This window comes from Mesoplodon bidens, assembly GCF_964165515.1.
Source record: "Mesoplodon bidens genome assembly, chromosome: 5".
NCBI lineage: Eukaryota > Metazoa > Chordata > Mammalia > Artiodactyla > Ziphiidae > Mesoplodon > Mesoplodon bidens.
Window position 1 is genome coordinate 58,124,315 of NC_138161.1, and position 21,166 is coordinate 58,145,480.

Sequence of the window (21,166 nt, forward strand, 5' to 3'; positions counted from 1 at the left end):
GGATGTGGATTTCGCATCTCCTCACAACTAGGGAACCTACCAGGCACCAGTGGGGTACCACGGACACATAAGGGGACTGGAGGAAACCCCAGCAACTGGGTAGGATGTGAAGTGTGAGGGGGAGTGAAGGGAGAGGAGAAGTGGAGGAGGGATGGGACTAGTGCCCCTGAAGGGCAGCTGGGAGAGGGGAAAGGATCCCATGCCCAAAGGGGGAAATTGGGAGACCATTGGGAGGGCAGAGGATCAAAAGGGAGCATAGCCAGGTTTCCCCTGCCCACTTGGACCCTCAGGAACCTGTTGATATCCCGGGCCTGATCCTCTACCCACCTAGGCCCCCTCCAGCCACATGGGTCCTGAGGGAATGGGCGGAAGGGAAGGGGGATGAAAAGTAAAGGCTGGACCTCCAGGACCAGCACCCCTGAGGTGTCTTGGGGAGGGAAGGAGTTCCTACACCCAATGGGACCCACGCACAGTTAGGGGTCCAGCGGCGATGGAGGAGACCCTGGGGGAGATGGTGGGGGACAGGGGCACGAAGGAACGGAAGGGAATGCAGCCAGTGCTTTCCCTGTCCACTTAGGCACCAGGAAGCCTGCTTGGCTCCTGGGCCTAATCCTCCACCCTGCAAGCCTTCCTCCTGCCACGCAGAGCTCAAGCCCCACCCCTACAACCCCACCCAGGGCCCCACCTCTACACTCGGAGACCCCCGCAACGAGCTGGGCCTAAACCCCACCCACACACCCTCACACAGGGCCCTACCTCCAAACTCCAGAACTCCACACTCCAGAGGCCCTCAATTGGACATGCTGCCTCTCCCCTTTTGCACAGGTCCTAAGCAGAGGCCCCGCCCCATGCTCAAATGTCAGCCCCCACCCACCTAGGTCCTGCCCCACACAAAACCCCACCCCTGACTAAGGTCCACTCCCGACCTAAACTCCACTCCCATATTCAAGACCTTTTTTTTTTTTTTTTTCCGGTAAGGGGGACTCTCACTGTTGTGGCCTCTCCCATTGTGGAGCACAGGCTCCGGACGCACAGGCTCAGCGGCCATGGCTCACAGGCCCAGCCGCTCCACAACATGTGGGATCTTCCCGGACCGGGGCACGAACCCGTGTCCCCTGCATCAGCAAGCAGACTCTCAACCACTGTGCCACCAGGGAAACCACCGAGGCCTTTTTCTTTCTTCTCTTTTTTCTTCTTTTAGATTGGGGTCCTGGTTTACCTTGTTGATTCACTGTTGTTGATCCCTTTCTATATTTATTTTCCCTAATAAATCTTTTATTTTTCTAATTTTATTCTTTATACTTTGTTATTCTTCTGTTCCTTTTAGCTTGTTACCCCCCTTTTTTTCTTCTTTTTTCTGTTCTGGTTATATTTTACATTGTTGCAGTTGTTTCAAACACACTTTTATTTTTCCTAATGTATTATTTATCATTCTCATTTTATTTTGTTTTTTATTCTTTGATACTGTACTGCTCCTTTTTTCTATTTCTTTTTTCCTTTTTTTTTTTTTTTTTTTTACCGTGATATGAAGCTTGTGGGATCTTGGTTCCCAGGTCGGAGGTCAGGACCGAGTTCCTGTGGTGGGAGCTCTGAGTCCAAACAGCTAGAATAACAGAGAACCTCAGAACCCAGGGAATATAAAGCAGAGTAAGGCCTCCTGGAGGTCCTCATCTCAGGACCAAAACCCAGCTCTATCCAACTATCTGTAAATTCCAGTGCTGGATGTATCAGGCCAAACAACCAGTAAGACAGGAATGCAGCCCCACACATCAAAAAAAAAAAAAAAGAAAGAAACAACAAAAAAATTTCCTAGAGATGAAGGAGCAAGGTACAAATCTACAAGATTAAATAAATGAAGATGAAATAGGCAAACTACCTGAAAAAGAATTCAAAGTAATGATAGTAAAGATAATCCAAAATCTCGGAAACAGAATGGAGAAAATACAAGAAACATTTAACAAGGATCTAGAAGAACTAAAGAGGAAACAAACAAATTGTACTATGAACACACAATTACTGAATTTAAAAATACTATAGAAGGAATCAATAACAGAATAACTGAGGGAGAAGAACAGATAAGTAAGCTGGAAGATAAAATGGTGGAAATAACTGCCAGGGAGTAGAATAAAGAAAAAAGAATGAAAAGAATTGAGGGCAGTCTCATAGACCTCGGGGACAACATGAAACGCAACAACATTCGAATGATAGGGGTCCAGAAGAAGAAGAGAAACAGAAAGGGTCTGAGAAAATATTTGAAGAGATTATAGTTGAAAAATTCCCTAACATGGGAAAGGAAATAGCCAATCAAGTCAAGGAAGCACAGAGAGTACCATACAGATAAACCCAAAGAGAAACATGCCAAGACATATATTAATCAAACTATCAAAAATTAAATACAGAGAAAAAATATTAAAAGCAGCAAGGGAAAAGCAACAAAATAACATACAAAGGAATCCCCATAATGTTAACAGCTGATCTTTCAGCAGAAACTCTGCAAGCCTGAAGAGAGTAGCAGGACAAATTTAAAGTGATGAAAGGGAAAACCTACAACCAAGATTACTCTACCCATCAAGGATCTCATTCATATTCGACAGAGAAATTAAAACCTTTACAGACAAGCAAACCTTAAGAGAATACAACACCTCCAAACCAGCTCTACAACAAATGCTAAAGGAACTTCTCTAGGCAGGAAACACAGGAGAAGGAAAAGACCTACAAAAACAAACACAAAACAATTAAGAAAATGGTAATAGGAACATACATATCAATAATTACCTTAAATGTAAATGGATTAAGTGGTCCAACCAAAAGACATGGACTGGCTGAATGGAAACAAAAACATGACCCATATATACGCTGTCTACAAGAGACCCACTTCAGACCTAGGGACATATACAGACTGAAAGTGAGGGGATGGAAAAACATATTCCATGCAAATGGAAACCAAAAGAAAGCTGAAGTAGCAATTCTCATATCAGGCAAAACAGACTTTAAAATAAAGACTATTACAAGAGACAAAGAAGGACATTACATAATGATCAAGGGATCAATCCAAGAAGAAGATATAACAATTGTAAATATTTATGCACCCAACAGAGGAGCACCTCAATACATAAGGCAAATGCTAACAGCCATATAAAGGGAAGTCAATAGTAACAAAATCATAGTAGGAGACTTTAACAACCCACTTTCACCAATGGACAGATCATCCAAAATGAAAATAAATAAGGAAACACAAGCTTTAAATGATACATTAAACAAGATAGACTTAATTGATATTTATAGGACATTACATCAAAAAACAGCAGATTACACTTTCTTCTCAAGTGCTCATGGAACATTCTCCAGGATAGATAATATCTTGGGTCACAAATCAAGCCTTGGTAAATTTAAGAAAATTGAAATCGTATCAAGTATCTTTTCTGACCACAATGCTATGAGACTAGATATCAATTACAGGAAAAAAATCTGTTAAAAATACAAACACATGGAGGCTAAACAATACGCTACTAAGTAACCAAGAGATCACTGAAGAAAGCAAAGAGGAAATAAAAAAATACCTAGAAAAAAATGACAATGAAAACACAATGACCCAAAACCTATGGAAAGCAGCAAAAGCAGTTCTAAGAGGGAAGTTTATAGCAATACAATCCTACCTCAAGGAATAAGAAACACCTCAAATAAACAACCTAACCTTACACCTAAAGCGATTAGAGAAAGAAAAAAAAAAAACCCTCAAAGTTAGCAGAAGGAAAGAAATCATAAAGATCAGATTAGAAATAAATGAAAAAGAAATGAAGGAAACAATAGCAAAGGTCAATAAAACTAAAAGCAGGTTTTTTGAGAAGCTAAACAAAATTGATAAATCATTAGCCAGACTCATCAAGAAAAGAAGGGAGAAGACTCAAATCAATAGAATTAGAAGGGAAAAAGGAGAAGTCACAACTGACACTGCAGAAATACAAAGGATCATGAGAGATTACTACAAGCAACTATATGCCAATAAAATGGACAAACTGGAAGAAATGGACAAATGTTTTCAAAAACACAACCTTCCGAGACTGAAACAGGAAGAAAAAAAAATATAAACAGACCAATCACAAGCACTGAAATTGAAACTGTGACTAAAAATCTTCCAACACACAAAAGCCCATGACCTGATGGCTTCACAGGCAAATTCTGTCAAACATTTACAGAAGAGCTAACACCTATCCTTCTCAAACTCTTCCAAAATATAGCCGAGGGAGGAACACTCCCAAACTCATTCTCTGAGGCCATCTTCACCCTGATACCAAACCCAGACAAAGATGTCACAAAGAAAGAAAACTACAGGCCAATATCACTGATGAACATAGATGCAAAATCCTCAACAAAATACTAGCAAACAGAATCCAACAGCACATTAAAAGGATCATACACCATGATCAAGTGGGGTTTATCCCAGGAATGCAAGGATTCTTCAATATAGGCAAATCAATCAATGTGATAAGCCATATTAACAAATTGAAGGAGAAAAACCATATGATCATATCAATAGATGCAGAAAAAGCTTTTGATAAAATTCAACACACATTTATGATAAAAACCCTCCAAAAAGTAGGCATAGAGGGAACTTTCCTCAACATAATAAAGGCCATATATGACAAACCCTCAGCCAACATTGTTCTTAATGGTGAAAAACTGAAACCATTTCCACTAAGATCAGGAACAAGACAAGGTTGCCCACTCTCACCACTATTATTCAACATAGTTTTGGAAGTTTTAGCCACAGCGATAAGAGAAGAAAAGAAAAGTAATCGAAATTGGAAAAGAAGAAGTAAAGCTGTCACTGTTTGCAGATGACATGATACTACACACAGAGAATCCTAAAGATGCTACCACAAAACTACTAGAACTAATCAATGAATTCGGTAGACTAAAAGGATACAAAATTAATGCACAGAAATCTCTGGCATTCCTATACACTAATGATGAAAAATATCAAAGAGAAATTAAGGAAACACTCCCATTTACCACTGCAACACAAAGAATAAAATACCTAGGAATAAACCTACCTAAGGAGACAAAAGACCTGTATGAAGAAAACTATAAGACACTGATGAAAGAAATGAAAGATGATACAAATAGATGGAGAGATATACCATGTTCTTGGATTGGAAGAATCAACATTGTGAAAATAACCATACTAACCAAAGCAATCTACAGATCCAATGCAATCCCTATCAAACTACCAATGGCAGTTTTCACAGGCCTAGAACAAAAAATTTCACAATTTGTATAGAAACACAAAAGACCCCGAATACCCAAAGCAATCTTGAGGAAGAAAAACGGAGCTGGAGGAATCAGGCTCCCTGGCTTCACACTATACTACAAATCTGCAGTAATCAAGACAGTATGGTACTGGCACAAAAAGCAGAAATATAGATCAATGGAACAGGATAGAAAGAGCAGAGGTAAACCCATGCACATATGATCACCTTATCATTGATAAAGGAAGCAAAAGCATACAGTGGAGAAAAGACAGCCTCTTCGGTAAGTGGTGCTGGGAAAACTGGACAGCTATATGTAAAAGAATGAAATTAGAACACTTTCTAACACCATACACAAAAAGAAACTCAAGGGCTTCCCTGGTGGCACAGTGGCTGAGAGTCCACCTGCCGATGCAGGGGACACGGGTTCGTGCCCCGGCCCAGGAAGATGCCACATGACACGGAGCGGCTAGGCCCATGCACCATGGCCACTGAGCCTGCACGTACAGAGGCTGTGCTCCGCAACAGGAGAGGCCAGAACAGTGAGAGGCCCATGTACCGCAAAAAATAAAAAATAAAAAAAAATCAAAATGGATTAAAGGCCTAAATATAAGGCCAGACACTATAAAATTCTTAGAGGAAAACATAGGCAGAACACTCTATGACATAAATCACAGCAAGATCCTTTTGGACCCACCTCCTAGAGAAATGGCAATAAAAACAAAAATCAACAAATGGGACTTAATAAAACTTAAAGGCTTTTGCACAGCAAAGGAAGCCATAAAAAAGACAAAAAGGCAACCCTCAGAATGGAAGAAATATTTGTAAATGAAGCAACTGACAAAGGAATAATCTCCAAAATATACAAGCACCTCATGCAGCTAAATATCAAAAAAAAACAAACAACCCAATCCAAAAATGCGCAGAAGACTAAATAGACATTTTTCCAAAGAAGCTATACAGATTGCCAAGAAACACATGAAAGGATGTTCAATATCACTAATCATTAGAGAAATGCAAATCAAAACCACAATGAGGTATCATCTCACACCAGTCAGAATGGCCATCATCAAAAAATCTACAAACAATAAATGCTGGAGTGGGTGTAGAGAAAAGGGAACCCTCTTGCACTGTTGGTGGGAAAATAAATTGATACAGCTACTATGGAGGTTCCTTAAAATCTAACAGTAGAACTACCATACAACCCAGCAATTTCACTACTGGGCATATACCCGGAGAAAACCATAATTCAAAAAAGAGTCATGTACCACAATGCTCATTGCAGCTCTATTTACAATAGCCAGGACATGGAAGCAACGTAAGTGTCCATCGAGAGATGAGTGGATAATGAAGATGTGGCACATATATACAATGGAATATCACCCAGCCATAAAAAGAAATGAAACTGAGTTATTTGTAGTGAGGTGGATGGACCTAGATTCTGTCATACAGAGTGAAGTCAGAAAGAGAAAAACAAATACCATATGTTAGCACATATATATGGAATCTTAAAAAAAAAAAAGGTTCTGAAGAACCTAGGGGCAGGACAGGAGTAAAGACCAGACATAGAGAATGGACTTGAGGACATGGGGAGGGGGAAGGGGAAGCTGGGATGAAGTGAGAGAGTGGCATGGACATATATACACTACCAAATGTAAAATAGATAGCTAGTCGGAAGCAACCACATAGCACAGGGAGATCAGCTCAGTGCTTTGTGACCACCTAGACGGATGGGATAGGGAGGATGGTAGGGATCCACAGGAGGGAGGAGATATGGGGATATACGTATATGTATAGCTGATTCACTTTGTTATAAAGCAGAAACTAACACACCATTGTAAAGCAATTATACTCTAATAAAGATATTAAAAAATAAAAAACAATAAAATCTAAGCAAAGTGTTTGAACATAGGAAAACAAAATACATAATCTGGTATTTTCTATAAGATTTACCAGTACAGGAAAAAATGATTACAAAAGCTTAAAATAACAACTTGATATTTAAATATTCTTCTTGGTGTACAATTTTATGACCTACAGATGTTAAAAACAATCCACTTACATAGGTAACAGCAATGATGTGGATCAGGATCAACTTGCCTGATAGGAGTTCAATAAGCAATCATTGTTAGGCTAATTCTGCCTTCCTTTCCATCCACACCCCTCAAATGGCTGATATGAAAAAGATTTTTATGTTAATTGGAAAGATCACCCTCTTTTCCTCTCCTGGTGACCTGGCTTTCTATCTTTAGCAATCATATTTCAAAAGTAAAATTAAGACCTCTCAATATAAGTTAGAAAAAAAATTTTTTACAAAAGCAATCATTCTAGAAATTTGAAGTCACCCAGAAAGGGATATTTTGGTATCAATTTTCCACCATCCAATAGGGGAAAAAAGCTAGAGAAAAATGAACAATTTACAAGTTCATCTTTGAATTATTATGTATGTATTGTAATTGCCAGATTTTAACATCATTGCCAAATCAACATAACAAATACAATATTGTATAATATGTTTGTTAAAAATTTCAAATTCTGAACCAAAATTTTCTCTTTAATTTGTTGACGTGGTGTAACTTAGTAGAGACTTGACCTCCTATTGCTGAAAATGCCTTTACAAAGATAATAGGTAATCAGTTTCTATAAATTGGGCTCTGGCTACCTAAAAGTAATGTTTCCTACTTTTCTTTATTCAGATGCTTTTATGAAACATGAAGGAATCAGAGGTGGAGTAGGGAATATGGATTTGGGAATATGTAAAGAATAGTGATTATGTGGGGCACAATAGAATGGAAGGATGCAGGGAAGGGAGAAACTGCATTAGCCTGGACATTTAATTTCCATTTGGAAGAAGGAGGAAAACAGATCATTGTGAAGTTTCCACCACATGTCAGGCCCTTTCATAATCCTACTTAATGTTCGTGGCAACTGTGTGAGAGAGTATTTTTCCCCATTTTACAAATGAAAGAACAAGGATTAAATAAAACATTCAAGATCCCATAGCAACCAACCTGGGAATAGAATCCCTGTCTGTATGATTCCAGGACCTGCCTCCATTCCCTTCTGGATAGGAGAAGAGGGATCTGAAAAGCAGAGATTATTCCAGAAAACAGGAACTATTTGTATGCTGGTACCAGAAGACTCTGAACAAACTAAAGAAATGTAGTTTATTCTTCAATGATTCAGTGATGTTTTAGTCAAAATACTGGCTATTACATTGAATATTATTTTCTGCCCTGATCTTTAGGTTCTAGCATGGGAACTTTCTCAATCAATGTAGCCATTGTTAAACCACCAAAGGAGTTAAGAATTCTTGTTCTACGCAAATAGCTCCTTGCTCTAACTACAAAATGCTTTTCATAGCCTGAGAAAATTCTGAGATATTAATGAGTGTATGCATGTGACATCCCTTGAGTTCCTTGTAAAAAAGGGCTAAGTATAAAAGTTATGTTATTCTCTATTTTCTCCTTTTACTTGATGTCTTGCCTAAGCTGACTGTGACTTGTTGATTCTGCTAATCTCCAGAAAAATGAAGCCACCCTTCAATGCCTAAATAAAAACAGAGGTCAGTTAATGGTTTACGTTCTACCTCCCGGCTTCCAGGAACAAAGAAAGGTGCTTTGATTTCATTTCCATAAGTTTAATGTGTATGCATTGTCAGATTACCTTAATAAGAATTCACAAACTAGTGGTAAGAGCAGGTGATGTGAGCATTAGAGAGATTGTCCTGACAAAATTTGAGAGCTACCTTTCAAGAATCCAGGAGGTAAACAGGGGGAGCTGGGGAAATAGCTGTTAATGGAGCCAGCAATATTCCAAGTGAACGTATTTGATTTTATAAAACATTGAAGATTTCATCAATGTGGTGACCTAGAAGACAAACTCAGAGGAAAAAAATGTCTTTTTGACAGGGAATGGGTTGTTTGTAAATGGATTTTAAGTGCACTAGATTTGTATGTATTTGTTATAATATTACTTAAAAAGCTAATCATGTAATTTATAATTAGCAGGAGATAGTCCCTCTGGATCAAGAAAAGAATTTTAACTCAATATGTAGAGCCGTTGATTCTATTTTTCAACTACACTCAGCCTCTTTTTATCCTGTTCTTCTCTCTGCTTTCTCACCAGGACCTTCAGCCTCTTTTTCTACTGGTTTCTTTCCATCAACATTTAAACATGATCAATGTGTCATTTGTCTAAAACAAATAAGCAAATAAAGCCCTCTCAATCCCACAACCTTCTCTACTGATTGTCCAATCTAATCTTTCATAGCCAACTTTTTCTTGAAAACATTTTCTTTGTGTTTTATACAGAGTAAAAAATATGTATTTCTCTTATGAAATAATGTTCTGCTAGTACTTGATGCATTCTTCTATTATAACCTTTATCACATTACATCATGATTGTTTCCATCTATACGATGTATCAAGATTGCTTTCATTCATACGTGGTTTGTAAATCCATAGTCCCAATCTATCCTTTTGTCCTGCAATCTAACCCAAGATATCTCTAACTACCTATTGGACATCTTTATTAGGCATCTCATAGCACTCCACACTCAGCTTGTCCAAAACTGGCTCACATCATCCCCCACCCCAAATTTACTTTTTTTCTCAAGTCTTCCCTATCTCAATGAAAGACAGCTCCATCTCCATTTTCCAATCCAGAAATCTAGGTATCCTTTATTTCTCCCCACACTTAGTAGTTAACCTCTACATATTGCCAATTTATCCCCTAAATACTGCTTGGAATACCCATTTTCCTCCATCTCACTATCTCTATTCTAAAGCCATATCACCACTATTTCCCTGAATTACTGGAACTGCCTCCTTACCCTCCTATCTACTTTACAACTTGTTTAGAATGATCTTTCCTTTCACTCCGCTGCCAAAATCCTTACCCATTGCCTATGTAACAAACGATCGATTCTTTAAACATGGCTTGCAAGTCCCCACCTATATCTCCAGTTTCATTGCTTATTTCTACCTCCTAGACAAGCCTATTCTAGAGTGACACAGAGATTTTTTTCTCATTCTTTGACCTGCCACTTTCTCATGGTGAGACCTTCATTTTTGTAGTTCCCACTCTTTAGAACATTCTCCCATTCTCCCCTCCTCCAATCTAAGAAATCCTTAACATCCTTCAGGTCTCTGCTTCTTGCTGGAAGCCTCCCCTTGGTGTGTAGACAAGTTTAGGTTCTCTTCTATATGGTCCCATAAACCCTTTATTTCTTCTAAGGTACTACTCATCAGACTTTATTTTAATTCTTATGTAATTCTCTAGCTTTTCTAATAGAGTTCATATTTTTTAAGAAAAGAAAGCATGTCTCTTCCTGATCTTACTCTATCCCCAGCTTCTAGCACAGTGCCTTACAATTAGTAGGCACTTAATAAAATTTGTATGTAAAGGATCATATCCAAAATAAAAAGTAATATTATTTAAGCATACAAATTCTTGATAGTTAACTGTATCACTTTCTTATATCAGAGAACACAGATTCAGATCTCTCTGAATAGCATGACCATATAATTGTTGATCCACATCAGGACATTTTTGACAGCAAAGGGGATAATATTGATGAATTAAAGATAAACAGGGGTAAACTAAGACTGCTGCAGGCAAACCAGGACATGTGGTCACCTTCCCTTAGGAGAAAGGCTGATAACATAAATAAATAAAGCACAAGCATGTCTGTTTTGTCTGGTGGCGGGGTTTGGGAATGTTCTATTGATCTGGAGATTGCAGTAACTATGCAGCTCCTGATAATTATTGCCATGCTGGAATTTAGACCTAGTCTTAACAGATCTTCTTATTTATCAAGAAAAATAGAAAATCCTGATTTTATCTGAAATATCCTAATGTTTTAATGTAGTCAACTCATTTTAAAAGTTTTAAAACAAAACTTCTAGGTATGGACAGGAGTTAAAATCAAAATATGTAATCACCTACATAATCCAGACACACAGACATCAGTGAAAGCCACTGCATAGGAGCAGGGTACTCCAGGCATTACACATTTAGCTGCTGAGTCGTAAGGAGGTTCAGAAAAATCCCCAGAAAGGAGCCCAGGCAACCAGGATATTAGGAGCATACTCAGGAGACCTGAAGGCATCTCAATATTCTAAATCCAGTAGAGCTACACCTAACTATCATTCCTGGTATAGATATAAGAAATATTTCATGAGAATCCCTAGAATGTGTTTGTTAAAACCCAAATAACTGAGTTACTTCCACATTAGCGTGTTGATTTTTATTTTCTACTCATTCATCACAATCACCCCCTAAATGCTGTCTGTGTTTGATTTGCCCCTATATTGGGTATTAAAGGTTCAGAATTTCATGCTTCCTGCCTCTACTACAGAGTTTTACTAGACAACTGCAAAACAAGTACCATTAGTTGCCAATGCTTAAATCATCAGTTTGGTGGATATAACTTTGGTTGGAAAGATTTAGCACAGCTTCTACCTCCCCATCCACGACTCCTCACCCACAATTTGCCCATTAGTGATATCTGTCTAATATCATAGTTCAGTCTGCAAGCTTTTGCTTAGTCTGGTAATAATGCATTCAAAATGGTTTCATGATCAAGGATTGGATGAGTAATTGACCAAACAGCTTGTGCTATTTATATTCTCCAAATGTTTATAAAACAGATTTAAAAACATGATTATGCTAAGGATATAATTAAAGAATGAGCCACAAAGAATCTTTGAGATCATCTAGCCCAGCCTCTTCACTTTACAGCTGAGGAAACTTCACCTGGGAGAGGCTGCACAATTTATTGAAGTCACACAACCTGCCAGATGCAATGTTTAAGTTCTCTCAGTGTCAACAAAGAGTTCGCCAGTGACAGAAGTTTCAGCATATGGGTAGGGATGGAGGTAACAGGATTTGGGAGGGGAGTTTGGGAACCAGAAGTAGATACTAGCTGGTTACCAGATAGTATCTTTAAAGAGACAAATAAACTGTCAGTGACCTAACCACAAGGCTGAGGCATACTTCCTGCTGAGGGATTAATTCCTTCCCAGTCATCTGAGGAACAAAGTGGCATCCACCAGGAAATACTTCTGATCACAGATCCACTGGGTAGTGGAGATTTTTACTTAATTTTGTTATTTTATTTCTATCTCTAAACTTCATACTCTAGTCATTCACCTCCCCTCACAGCCTCATTTCCATTCAGTTTAAATCTCCCCTTTGCCTTTTGCTTTCTCCTTAATGATGTTTATCTCATTCCTTACCACCATGCCCTGGTATTCCAAAGAACTGTTCTAGTTCCCTTAAATTTTCCCATGGAATATTCCATTTATCTCCTCATCTCTACTGAAACCTGGATTTTCTGTAGCAGCACCACTTCCCTCAACAATTTTCCAAGTGAGCACTTTTTATTCTCCTTCTTGCTTCCTGTTCCATGGCTCACCAAGTCACCTGAAGCCCAGGTCATTCTTGAGTTATCTTGGGGTCCTGTCTTCTCTGTCTCCAAAATTGTGTTTCAAAAATAACTTCAGAGGCCATCTCCTCCTCTTTGTCTCTATAACCACTGCCTAGTTCATGCACTTAAAGTTTCTAACTCAAAACCTTGTAATTGACCTTTGAATGATCCCTCCACTTCCAGCTCCTTCATATTCAGCCCATTCTCCACAGAGCCACCAGAGTTTTCTGTCTAAAGCACAAAACTGATAAAGTCACTACAGCACATGTGTCCCATCATTTACCAGATAAAGTCAAAATGGCTTAGCAGTAAAAATGCTTATATGCTTTGACTTGGTGAATGAAATTAGAGGAACTTATTCTTAAATAATCAGATATGTGGAGATATGTTTATTTTCAATAATAATGTTCTCTGTAGTGTTTTTAGACAAAACTCCCCCAAAATGAAATAAACCTGAATGTTCTCAAATAGAAAAACTGTTCTAAATTTTAGAATATTTATAAGGTGGATTATAATGTAACTATTAAAAATTATGTTTATAAAAATTTCTGTTGCTAGCCAAACTGTATAAACCTACTATAACCTAACTCCCCAACTGATTACAGCTAAAATCTCTGGACAAAAATATAGAAAGTAATTAACTGAGGATACTGAATAGTGTACAAAAGCAGATTAGGGAGGGACAGTCAAAGCTAGAGGAAGGAATCCATATGAGTGTGAATTTCCCAGGATTTTTCTTCTCTTTTCCCTCATGATATAAATTTGTGAGTGTACCCCAATCATAGAAATGTAGTGGTGACACCTAAGACGCCAAAAGAAACTTAACCTTTTGGACCAGTGACCAGGGCTAAAGGTCCTCTGCAAGACAGAAAGTGTAGAAGAACCCAATAGAAAAGGGAGTTGAAGAAGGGAATTCCTTAATTCTATGTATAAATCAGCAAAAGTCCTGAGCTCATGTCTGAGTTGTGAGTGCATAGGGAAGACCCACAGTAATGTAGAAAAAGCTTTGAGACTTGTACTATAATATAAAGCATCATCCGAGTTCCTGACTTATCCCTGCGTGGCACATAAGTGGCACAGATCCAAAGCAACGTGGCAAAGGTTTGGAAGCTAAGCTGATATTGAAACCAGTACTAAATAAGGTGAGAAAAAAAATTATGATCTGACCCTAAACAAGTTAAATGGCTGCTCAAACAACAACAAAATTAAGAACATTGTCAATAGAATTTTAACAGAACCCGGACTCTCAAAACATAATGTTCAAAGGGTGCAGTAAATATCCAAAAGTACTCAATATACAAAAATTCCAGAAAATATGATGAATTAACAAAAGAAAAAACAATCAACAGTTGCCAAGCACAAAGCAACTCAAAAATTAGAATTGCACAGAATGATTATTCCTCTATTAGTTAAAAGTAAACACACTTGAAATGAATGGAAAAATAGAAGTTTTCAGTAGAGAATTAAAAACTAATAAAAATGAAAACTTTACAACTAAAAAAATACAATATGTAATCTTTTTTAAATTCACTTATGAGTTCAATAGGATGGAGACAGAAGAGAATCTGGGAACTCACAGAGATATACCAACTGAAATTATTGCATCTAAGGAATGGAGGAGACTATATTAAAAAAAAAGCATAATAAAGCTTTAGATACCTGTGGAACAATATCAAAAGTTCTAACACTTTGTCCCTCAAGTCCTATAAGGAGACAGAGAAAAACAATAGTGTAGAAAACAATACTTGAAGAAATACTAGCTAAATTATCCCCAAATTAGTGAAAGACATAGATTGAGAGATTCGAGAAGTTTAGTAAACTCTAAACAAGATAAACTCAAAGGAAATTATGTTCAGACATATCATGACCAAACACAAATACCAAAGATAAAGGAAAAATCTTCAAAGTAGTGAGAGGAAAACGATAAATTATATTTAGGGAACAACAATTCAAAAGACTGTAGTTTTCTCACCAGAAAATAGTAAAATAAATATTTTAGATATTGAAAGAAAAGAACTGTCCACCCCAAATTTTATTGTCAATGAAAATATCCATTAGACATGAAGGTGAAATAAAGATATTACCAGATGAAAGAAAACTAAAAGAATTTGTTGACAACAGATCTGCTCCAAATGATATACTAAAGGAATTTCTTCATATTTAAGAGAAGTAAAGCCAATCCTACACAATCTCTTCCAGAAAATAGAAGAAAAGGAAACTCTTCCCAAATCATATTATGAGGCCAGAATTACCCTTATGCCAAAACCAGGCAACAACACTAAAAGAAAATTACAGACCAATATCCCTCACAAACATAGATACAGAAATTCTAAACAAAATAATATCAAATTGAATCCAGCAATATATGAAGAAGGTAATACATCATAACCAAGTGGTGTTTGTCTTGAAATGCAAGGCTGGGCAAACATCTGAAAATCTATCAGTGTAATTTACCATACCAACATTCTAAAGATTAAGAAACATGATCATATCCATAAATGTAGAAAAGTCTGAAATTTTTCAACATGCATTTATGATCTCAGTAAAGAATATAAAAGAAATTCCTTAGTTTGATAAAGGACATTGTGATGGTTAATTTTGTGTTTCACAGTGACTGGGCCAAGGAATGTCCAGATTAAACATCATTTCTGGGTGTGTATGTGACTGTGTTTCCAGATAATATTAGCATTTGAATCAGTGGATTCAGTGAAGTAGATTGCTCCCCTCCCAATGTAGTGGGCATCATCAATCCATTGAGGGCCTGAATAGGACAAAAAGGTGGAGGAAGGAGGAATTTACCCTTTTTGCTTCCTGCCTGTTTTCTTGAGCTGGGAATCAGTCTCCCCTGGCCCTCAGACTGGAATTTACACTATTGGCTCCCCTGGTTCTTAGGCCTTCAGACTGGGACTGAAATTACACCACTAGCTTTCCTGGGTCTCCAACTTGGAAACAGAAGATCATGGGACTTCTCAGCCTCCTTCCCTCATAATTGTGTGAGCCAATTCCTCTAAATAAACAAATAAATAAATATGTGTGTGTATATATATATCCTATTGATTCTGTTTCCTTGGAGAACCTCAATTAATACAGTCATCTACCAAAATACATACATACATTCATAATGTCTTCCTCCAAAATCGGGAACAAGGCAAGGATGTCCACTCTCACCACTGCTATTCAAGATCATACTGGAAGTCCTGGGCAGTGCAATAAAGCAATACAAAGAATTAAAGGGAGTACAGATTGGAATGGAAGAAATAAAACTTTATTTTCAGATATCATTTCCTACATAAAAAATATCAAGAAACTGACCAAAAAGCACTTATCACTAACAAGTATAACAGTCACAAAATACGAGGTCAAAAATGCCTAGGATCATCATCCTCAAAACTAAAAACACTGAAGAAAGAATCAAAGATTGAATAATGGAGAGATAAATCATGTTGTTCATGAATTGGAGAAAATACCATTAGGATGTCAATTCTCCCCAGACTGATCAATAAGTTCATTACAAACTCAGTCAGATTCCCAGCAGGATTATTTTGCAGATAACTGACAAGCTGATTATAAAATGTATATGAATAAGCAAAGGAACTAGAAGAACAAACTTTTTGAAAAGAAAAACATGAAAGTTGCATATGATTTGATTTCAAGACTTACTATAAAACCACAGTAATAAAGACAGTGTAGTATTGGTGAACAGATACACACATAGGTCAATGGAATGAACAGAGAGTGCAGTAATAGGCCCATACGCCTATGGGCAATTGACTTTGACAGAAGTGCAAAGCTGATTTGATGGAGAAATGATAGCCTATTGTACATATGGTGGTAGAACAATTAAATACACATATGCAAAATAATGAACCCAATACATTCCTCACACCTTATATAAAAATTAACTCAAACACATAGACCTATATATGAAAGCTAAAACTATAAAACATAGAAGAAAGTGCAAGAGAAAAACTCTGTCCTGTGGGTTTGACAAAGGAATTTTAGATACACCAAAAGCACAACCCATAAAAGAAAAAAGTTATAAATTGACCTTATCAAAATATAAACTTTACCCTGTTAAGAGAATGAAAAACAAGCCACATACTGGGAGAAAATATTTGCCAATCACATATTTGACGAAGGACTTGACCCAGGATATCTAAAGAATTCTGAAAACTTGATAATAAGAAAACAGACAACCCCATTTAAAAAATGGGATAGAGTCTTGAATAGACACTTCACCAAAGAATATGGATCCAAATAAGCACATGACAAAATGCTCAACATCATTACTCATCAAGGATATACATATTAAAACCACAATGATACATTACACGCCTATTAAAATGGTCTTAAAATACTGTTACTGTCAAGTGCTGATGAGGATGGACAACAACCTGAACACTCATACCTTGCTTGTGAGAATGAAAAAGAGTATGGCCACTTTGGAAAACAACTTGCCAGTTTGTTATATATCTAAATATTAATGATCCAGCCATCCCACACTTAGGTATTTATCCAAAGGAAATGAAAATTATGTTCACACAAAAACCTATATGAATGTTTTAGCATCTTTGTTCGTAATTGCTGAAAACTGGAAGCAACTCAGATGTCCTTCAGTCCATATATGGATGAGCCATCTCTGGTGCATTCATTTAATAAAATGCTAATCAGTGATAAAGAGGCAACAACATGGGTAACTCTTAGATGATGCCATTGTATGATATTATGGAAAAGGACAAAATGATAATTACTGGTTAGTGATAAATTAGTGACTGCCAGTTTGGGGGCTGGTGGAAGGATTAACCACAAAGGAGAAGTATAAGGGAATTTGCTGGGGGTTGTGAGGGAACTGCTCTGTATCTTGATTATGGTGGTGGTTGTACAACTCTATGCACTTATCAAAGCTCACAGAACTATATATCAGAATGAGTGACTTCTACTGTATGTAATTAATAAAATATTTTAAAATAACATGTTTGGAAGAATGTTTAATTACATGGGAAGTTGTCATTAAAAATCAAGAAACAAAAGTATTTCCCAATTGTGTGAAGAAAGAAAATCAACAGAAGAAAAATACTTTAAAACATTAGCCACAGGAGGTGTCATGTCAGAATGGACAATTTATGGATGAATGTTATTTTCTCCTTTCTCCTTATTTTTCCCCAAACTACCTACAAAGAACATACACTGCTTTTAAAATCAGAGAAAAATAGCCAATGCTATTTAAAATGAATGATCTTGGCTCATAACTGTACATTAGATTTTCCATATATCCTATAGATTTCTCAAATATGTATATGTATACATGTTTAAGGGTAAATTAATCCTCTCTCTGTCCCCAAATCTTCTCTCTTAGTCATCTTTACTATCTCAGGAAAGGCTCATCATCCATCTGGTCTCCCATTTCCCCAGACTAAAATTGACCATTGGCCCTCCCTGTTTTACATCCACCCTCCCTACTCTACCCACCTTCCAAATTTCCTATTGCTTTAACCTCCAAAATATCCCTGAATTCACTTACTTCTACCTCTACTGGTACTGCCTAGGGCTAAATATTTTTCACTAGAACACTGCAACATTCTCTTATTACATTTCTCTTTGTTTAAAGTGACCTTTTCCCAATCAAACCTCCACTCCGCTATCAGAGGAATCTTTCCAGAAAACAAATTTGACCATGTAGTTCTTCTTCTTAAAACATACTGGTGGCTACCTATTGCCTGTGAAATGAAGTTCAGACTTCCTAATGTACGAAGTCTTTCATTACTTTAACTATTTCATTAATGTCTTATAATTAAATTAACAAATGAATGGGCAAATAGAACATATTACACTTGGAAGATATATCTGCAGAAGACATAAAAAGAAGATTTGTTCTGGTCCCTTCAGCCCTATTCTCCCCACTCCCTCAATTTATAAGCTTCTCTTGTGTTTCAGGAGGAAGCATTTAAGACCACAATATGAAATTCCTGCTAGAAGAGGTTCTGTACTCAGGAAAATCAGTCAGCTCAGTACTTACTCTACACTCTGTTCTTTTCAACTTTCTCCCCTCAGGACTTTATTGGGGAAGGAGATCCAGAAACAGACCTACACATCAATTGTCCATTGTAACATTCATACGTCTCTAAGCACTCTCATGAAGAAGGGGTAAACTAAAGAATGACAAAAATGTATCTTTATTTTCTGTGCAAAGGTAAATATTAAGGTTGCTATGTGCTTTATAATTCTACTTATAATGATGTAGCATTTATACTTTGGTCTATTATTTTTTATAAATTTATTTATTTATTTTTGGCTGCGTTGGGACTTCGTTGCTGTGCATGGGCTTCCTCTCTAGTTGTGGTGAGAGGGGGCTCCTCTTCGTTGCAGTGCACGGGCTTCTCATTGTTGTGGCTTCTCTTTGTGCTCTAGAGCCCTAGATCACGGGCTCTAGGGTACGCGGGCTTCAGTAGTTGTGGCACAGGGGCTCAGTAGTTGTGGCTTGCTGGCTCTAGAGTGCAGGCTCAGTAGTTGTGGTGCATGGGCTTAGTTACTCCACAGCATGTAGGATCTTCCCGGACCAGAGCTCGAACTCGTGTCCCCCGACTGGCAGGCAGACTCTCAACCACTGCGCCACCAGGGAAGTTCCTATACTTTCTTTGGTCTATTTCACATACTTATTTCCATTTGCAACCATATGATCCAATAAGACCATCATAAAAACTTGGTTATTGTAAGGTACTATATCAAATCAGGTACTGTCTCTTTGTATTATATATTTAGGTCTTGTACAAAAGATAAGCATTTATCAAAATTAGATGTGGTATCAAGGCAGGAAATATGCCCAAAACAATATTCTTTCCATTAGAGTGGCATTTAGATTCTAGAATCCCCATTGTGGCATTTCCCTTACCTAACGAAAGCTGGAATAAAAGAGATTCTTGTTTATTACACATTTCTTGGAAAACTTCATGGTGGTCATCTCAAAACATGTGCTTTCCCAGGAAGTAGTGGCTTCAAAATTGTAAGTGAATATTTCATGTGTAATTCAGTAGACTTTGTTTAATTCAAACTTAATTTTATTGTGTTTTATCAACAAATAATATTTTGTTACCCAGTTAAATTACACATGTGATCTTTTATCTTATGTTCCTTTGGATATTTAATTTAAAAAAAGAAATATGTAGAAGATCAACATATGCATATAGAGTGAAGATTTATTCAAGTAAATTTATTCATAATGGAATAGAATTTTAACATTTGAAGTAGGATTATAATTATGCCTTCATTATACTATTATGTCAAAATGTAGGATGCGGATAATTATTTTAATGTGTATTTCTTTAACAATGACAATTATTAGTTTTTAAGTCAGAAAAGCATAAAGAAAACAAAATGGCTCGTAAGTCTAGCTAATGACTACCATAAATAAATAAATAAATAAATTTAAAACTAATACATTCACTATTGAAGAATATTCAAATACTACCAAAAAACTGTATATAATGAAATGCAAAAAATATTTCTTTCTCCACCCAGAGTTTATTACTCAAAATATAATCACAGTTAATATCTTCAGAAACTCTCAAAATAGTATTTGTCCAAAAGAAATATACACTTTAATTTTTTTATCTCTACCATTTGGCTTATTAATATACTTCTTTGTTTTATGTTTCTAGTGGTTCTAGTATATAGCTTTAATTTTTCATAGTCTACACCAAATATTATTAGGCCACATCAAGTATATTTCTCTCATCCTGTCCTTTTTACTCTTGTCATACATTTCTTCGTATGTTATAGTTTTATTATTTTCATTTAAAATAATCAACTGTCAAAGAAATTAAAAATGAGAAAAATACCTTTTATATGTGCCCACATACATTCAGTATTCTTCATTCTAATACATCAATCCAAGTTTCCATCTGGTATAATTTTTTAAACCTGAAGTTAATGGTGGGGAAAGTTTGCTGATAATTCTCTCAGCTTTTATTTGTCTAAAAAAGTATTTCCTCTTCCTTCATTTTTGAAAGATACTTTTGTCAGGTACAGAATTCTGTGTTAACAGATTTTTTTTCACTCAGAATTTTAATTATGTCACTACCTTGTCTTCTGTCTTACAAATTTCTGACAAGAAATCATTTGTAGTTTGTTCATCTGAATGTATTGAATCTTTTCCTCTGTCTCTTTCAAAGTTTTCTCTATGTTATTTGTTTTCAGCAATTTGATTATAATGTTTGGTGTGGTTTTTCTCCTACTCAGATTCACTGAGTATTTTTAATCTGTGGGTTTATAGTTTTCACCAAATTTCAAACATTTCTAACCATTATTTCTTCAGATATTTTTCTATGTCCCCACCCAACTGCACATAAGCTAAACTACTTTATCTCATCCTACTGCTCACCTATTCTGTGTTCATTTTGTTTGATCATTTTCCTCTTGGTGTTTTATTTTAAATAGTTTCTATTGGTATGTCTTCAAATTCATTGATCTTTTCTTCCACAGTGTCTTA

General features: G+C 36.7%; 1 protein-coding gene across 22 annotated transcripts in view; it reads right to left on the reverse strand.

Moving 5' to 3' along the window:
* The window catches only part of LOC308618329 (uncharacterized protein), a 465,534-nt gene that overhangs the window by 334,401 nt on the left and 109,967 nt on the right, over nt 1-21,166 (reverse strand). For 19 of the 22 annotated variants that reach the window (XR_014015999.1, XM_081236021.1, XM_081236020.1 and 16 more), the window contains one exon: nt 15,796-15,878. The exons of the other annotated variants lie outside the window; for them this stretch is intronic. Coding sequence is in view for 18 of the 19 variants with exons in the window: in XM_081236021.1 (XP_081092147.1) it covers nt 15,796-15,878 (83 nt within the window). In the remaining variant the exon portion in view is untranslated. The remainder of the gene's footprint in view (nt 1-15,795; nt 15,879-21,166) is intronic. 22 annotated transcript variants of the gene reach the window in all.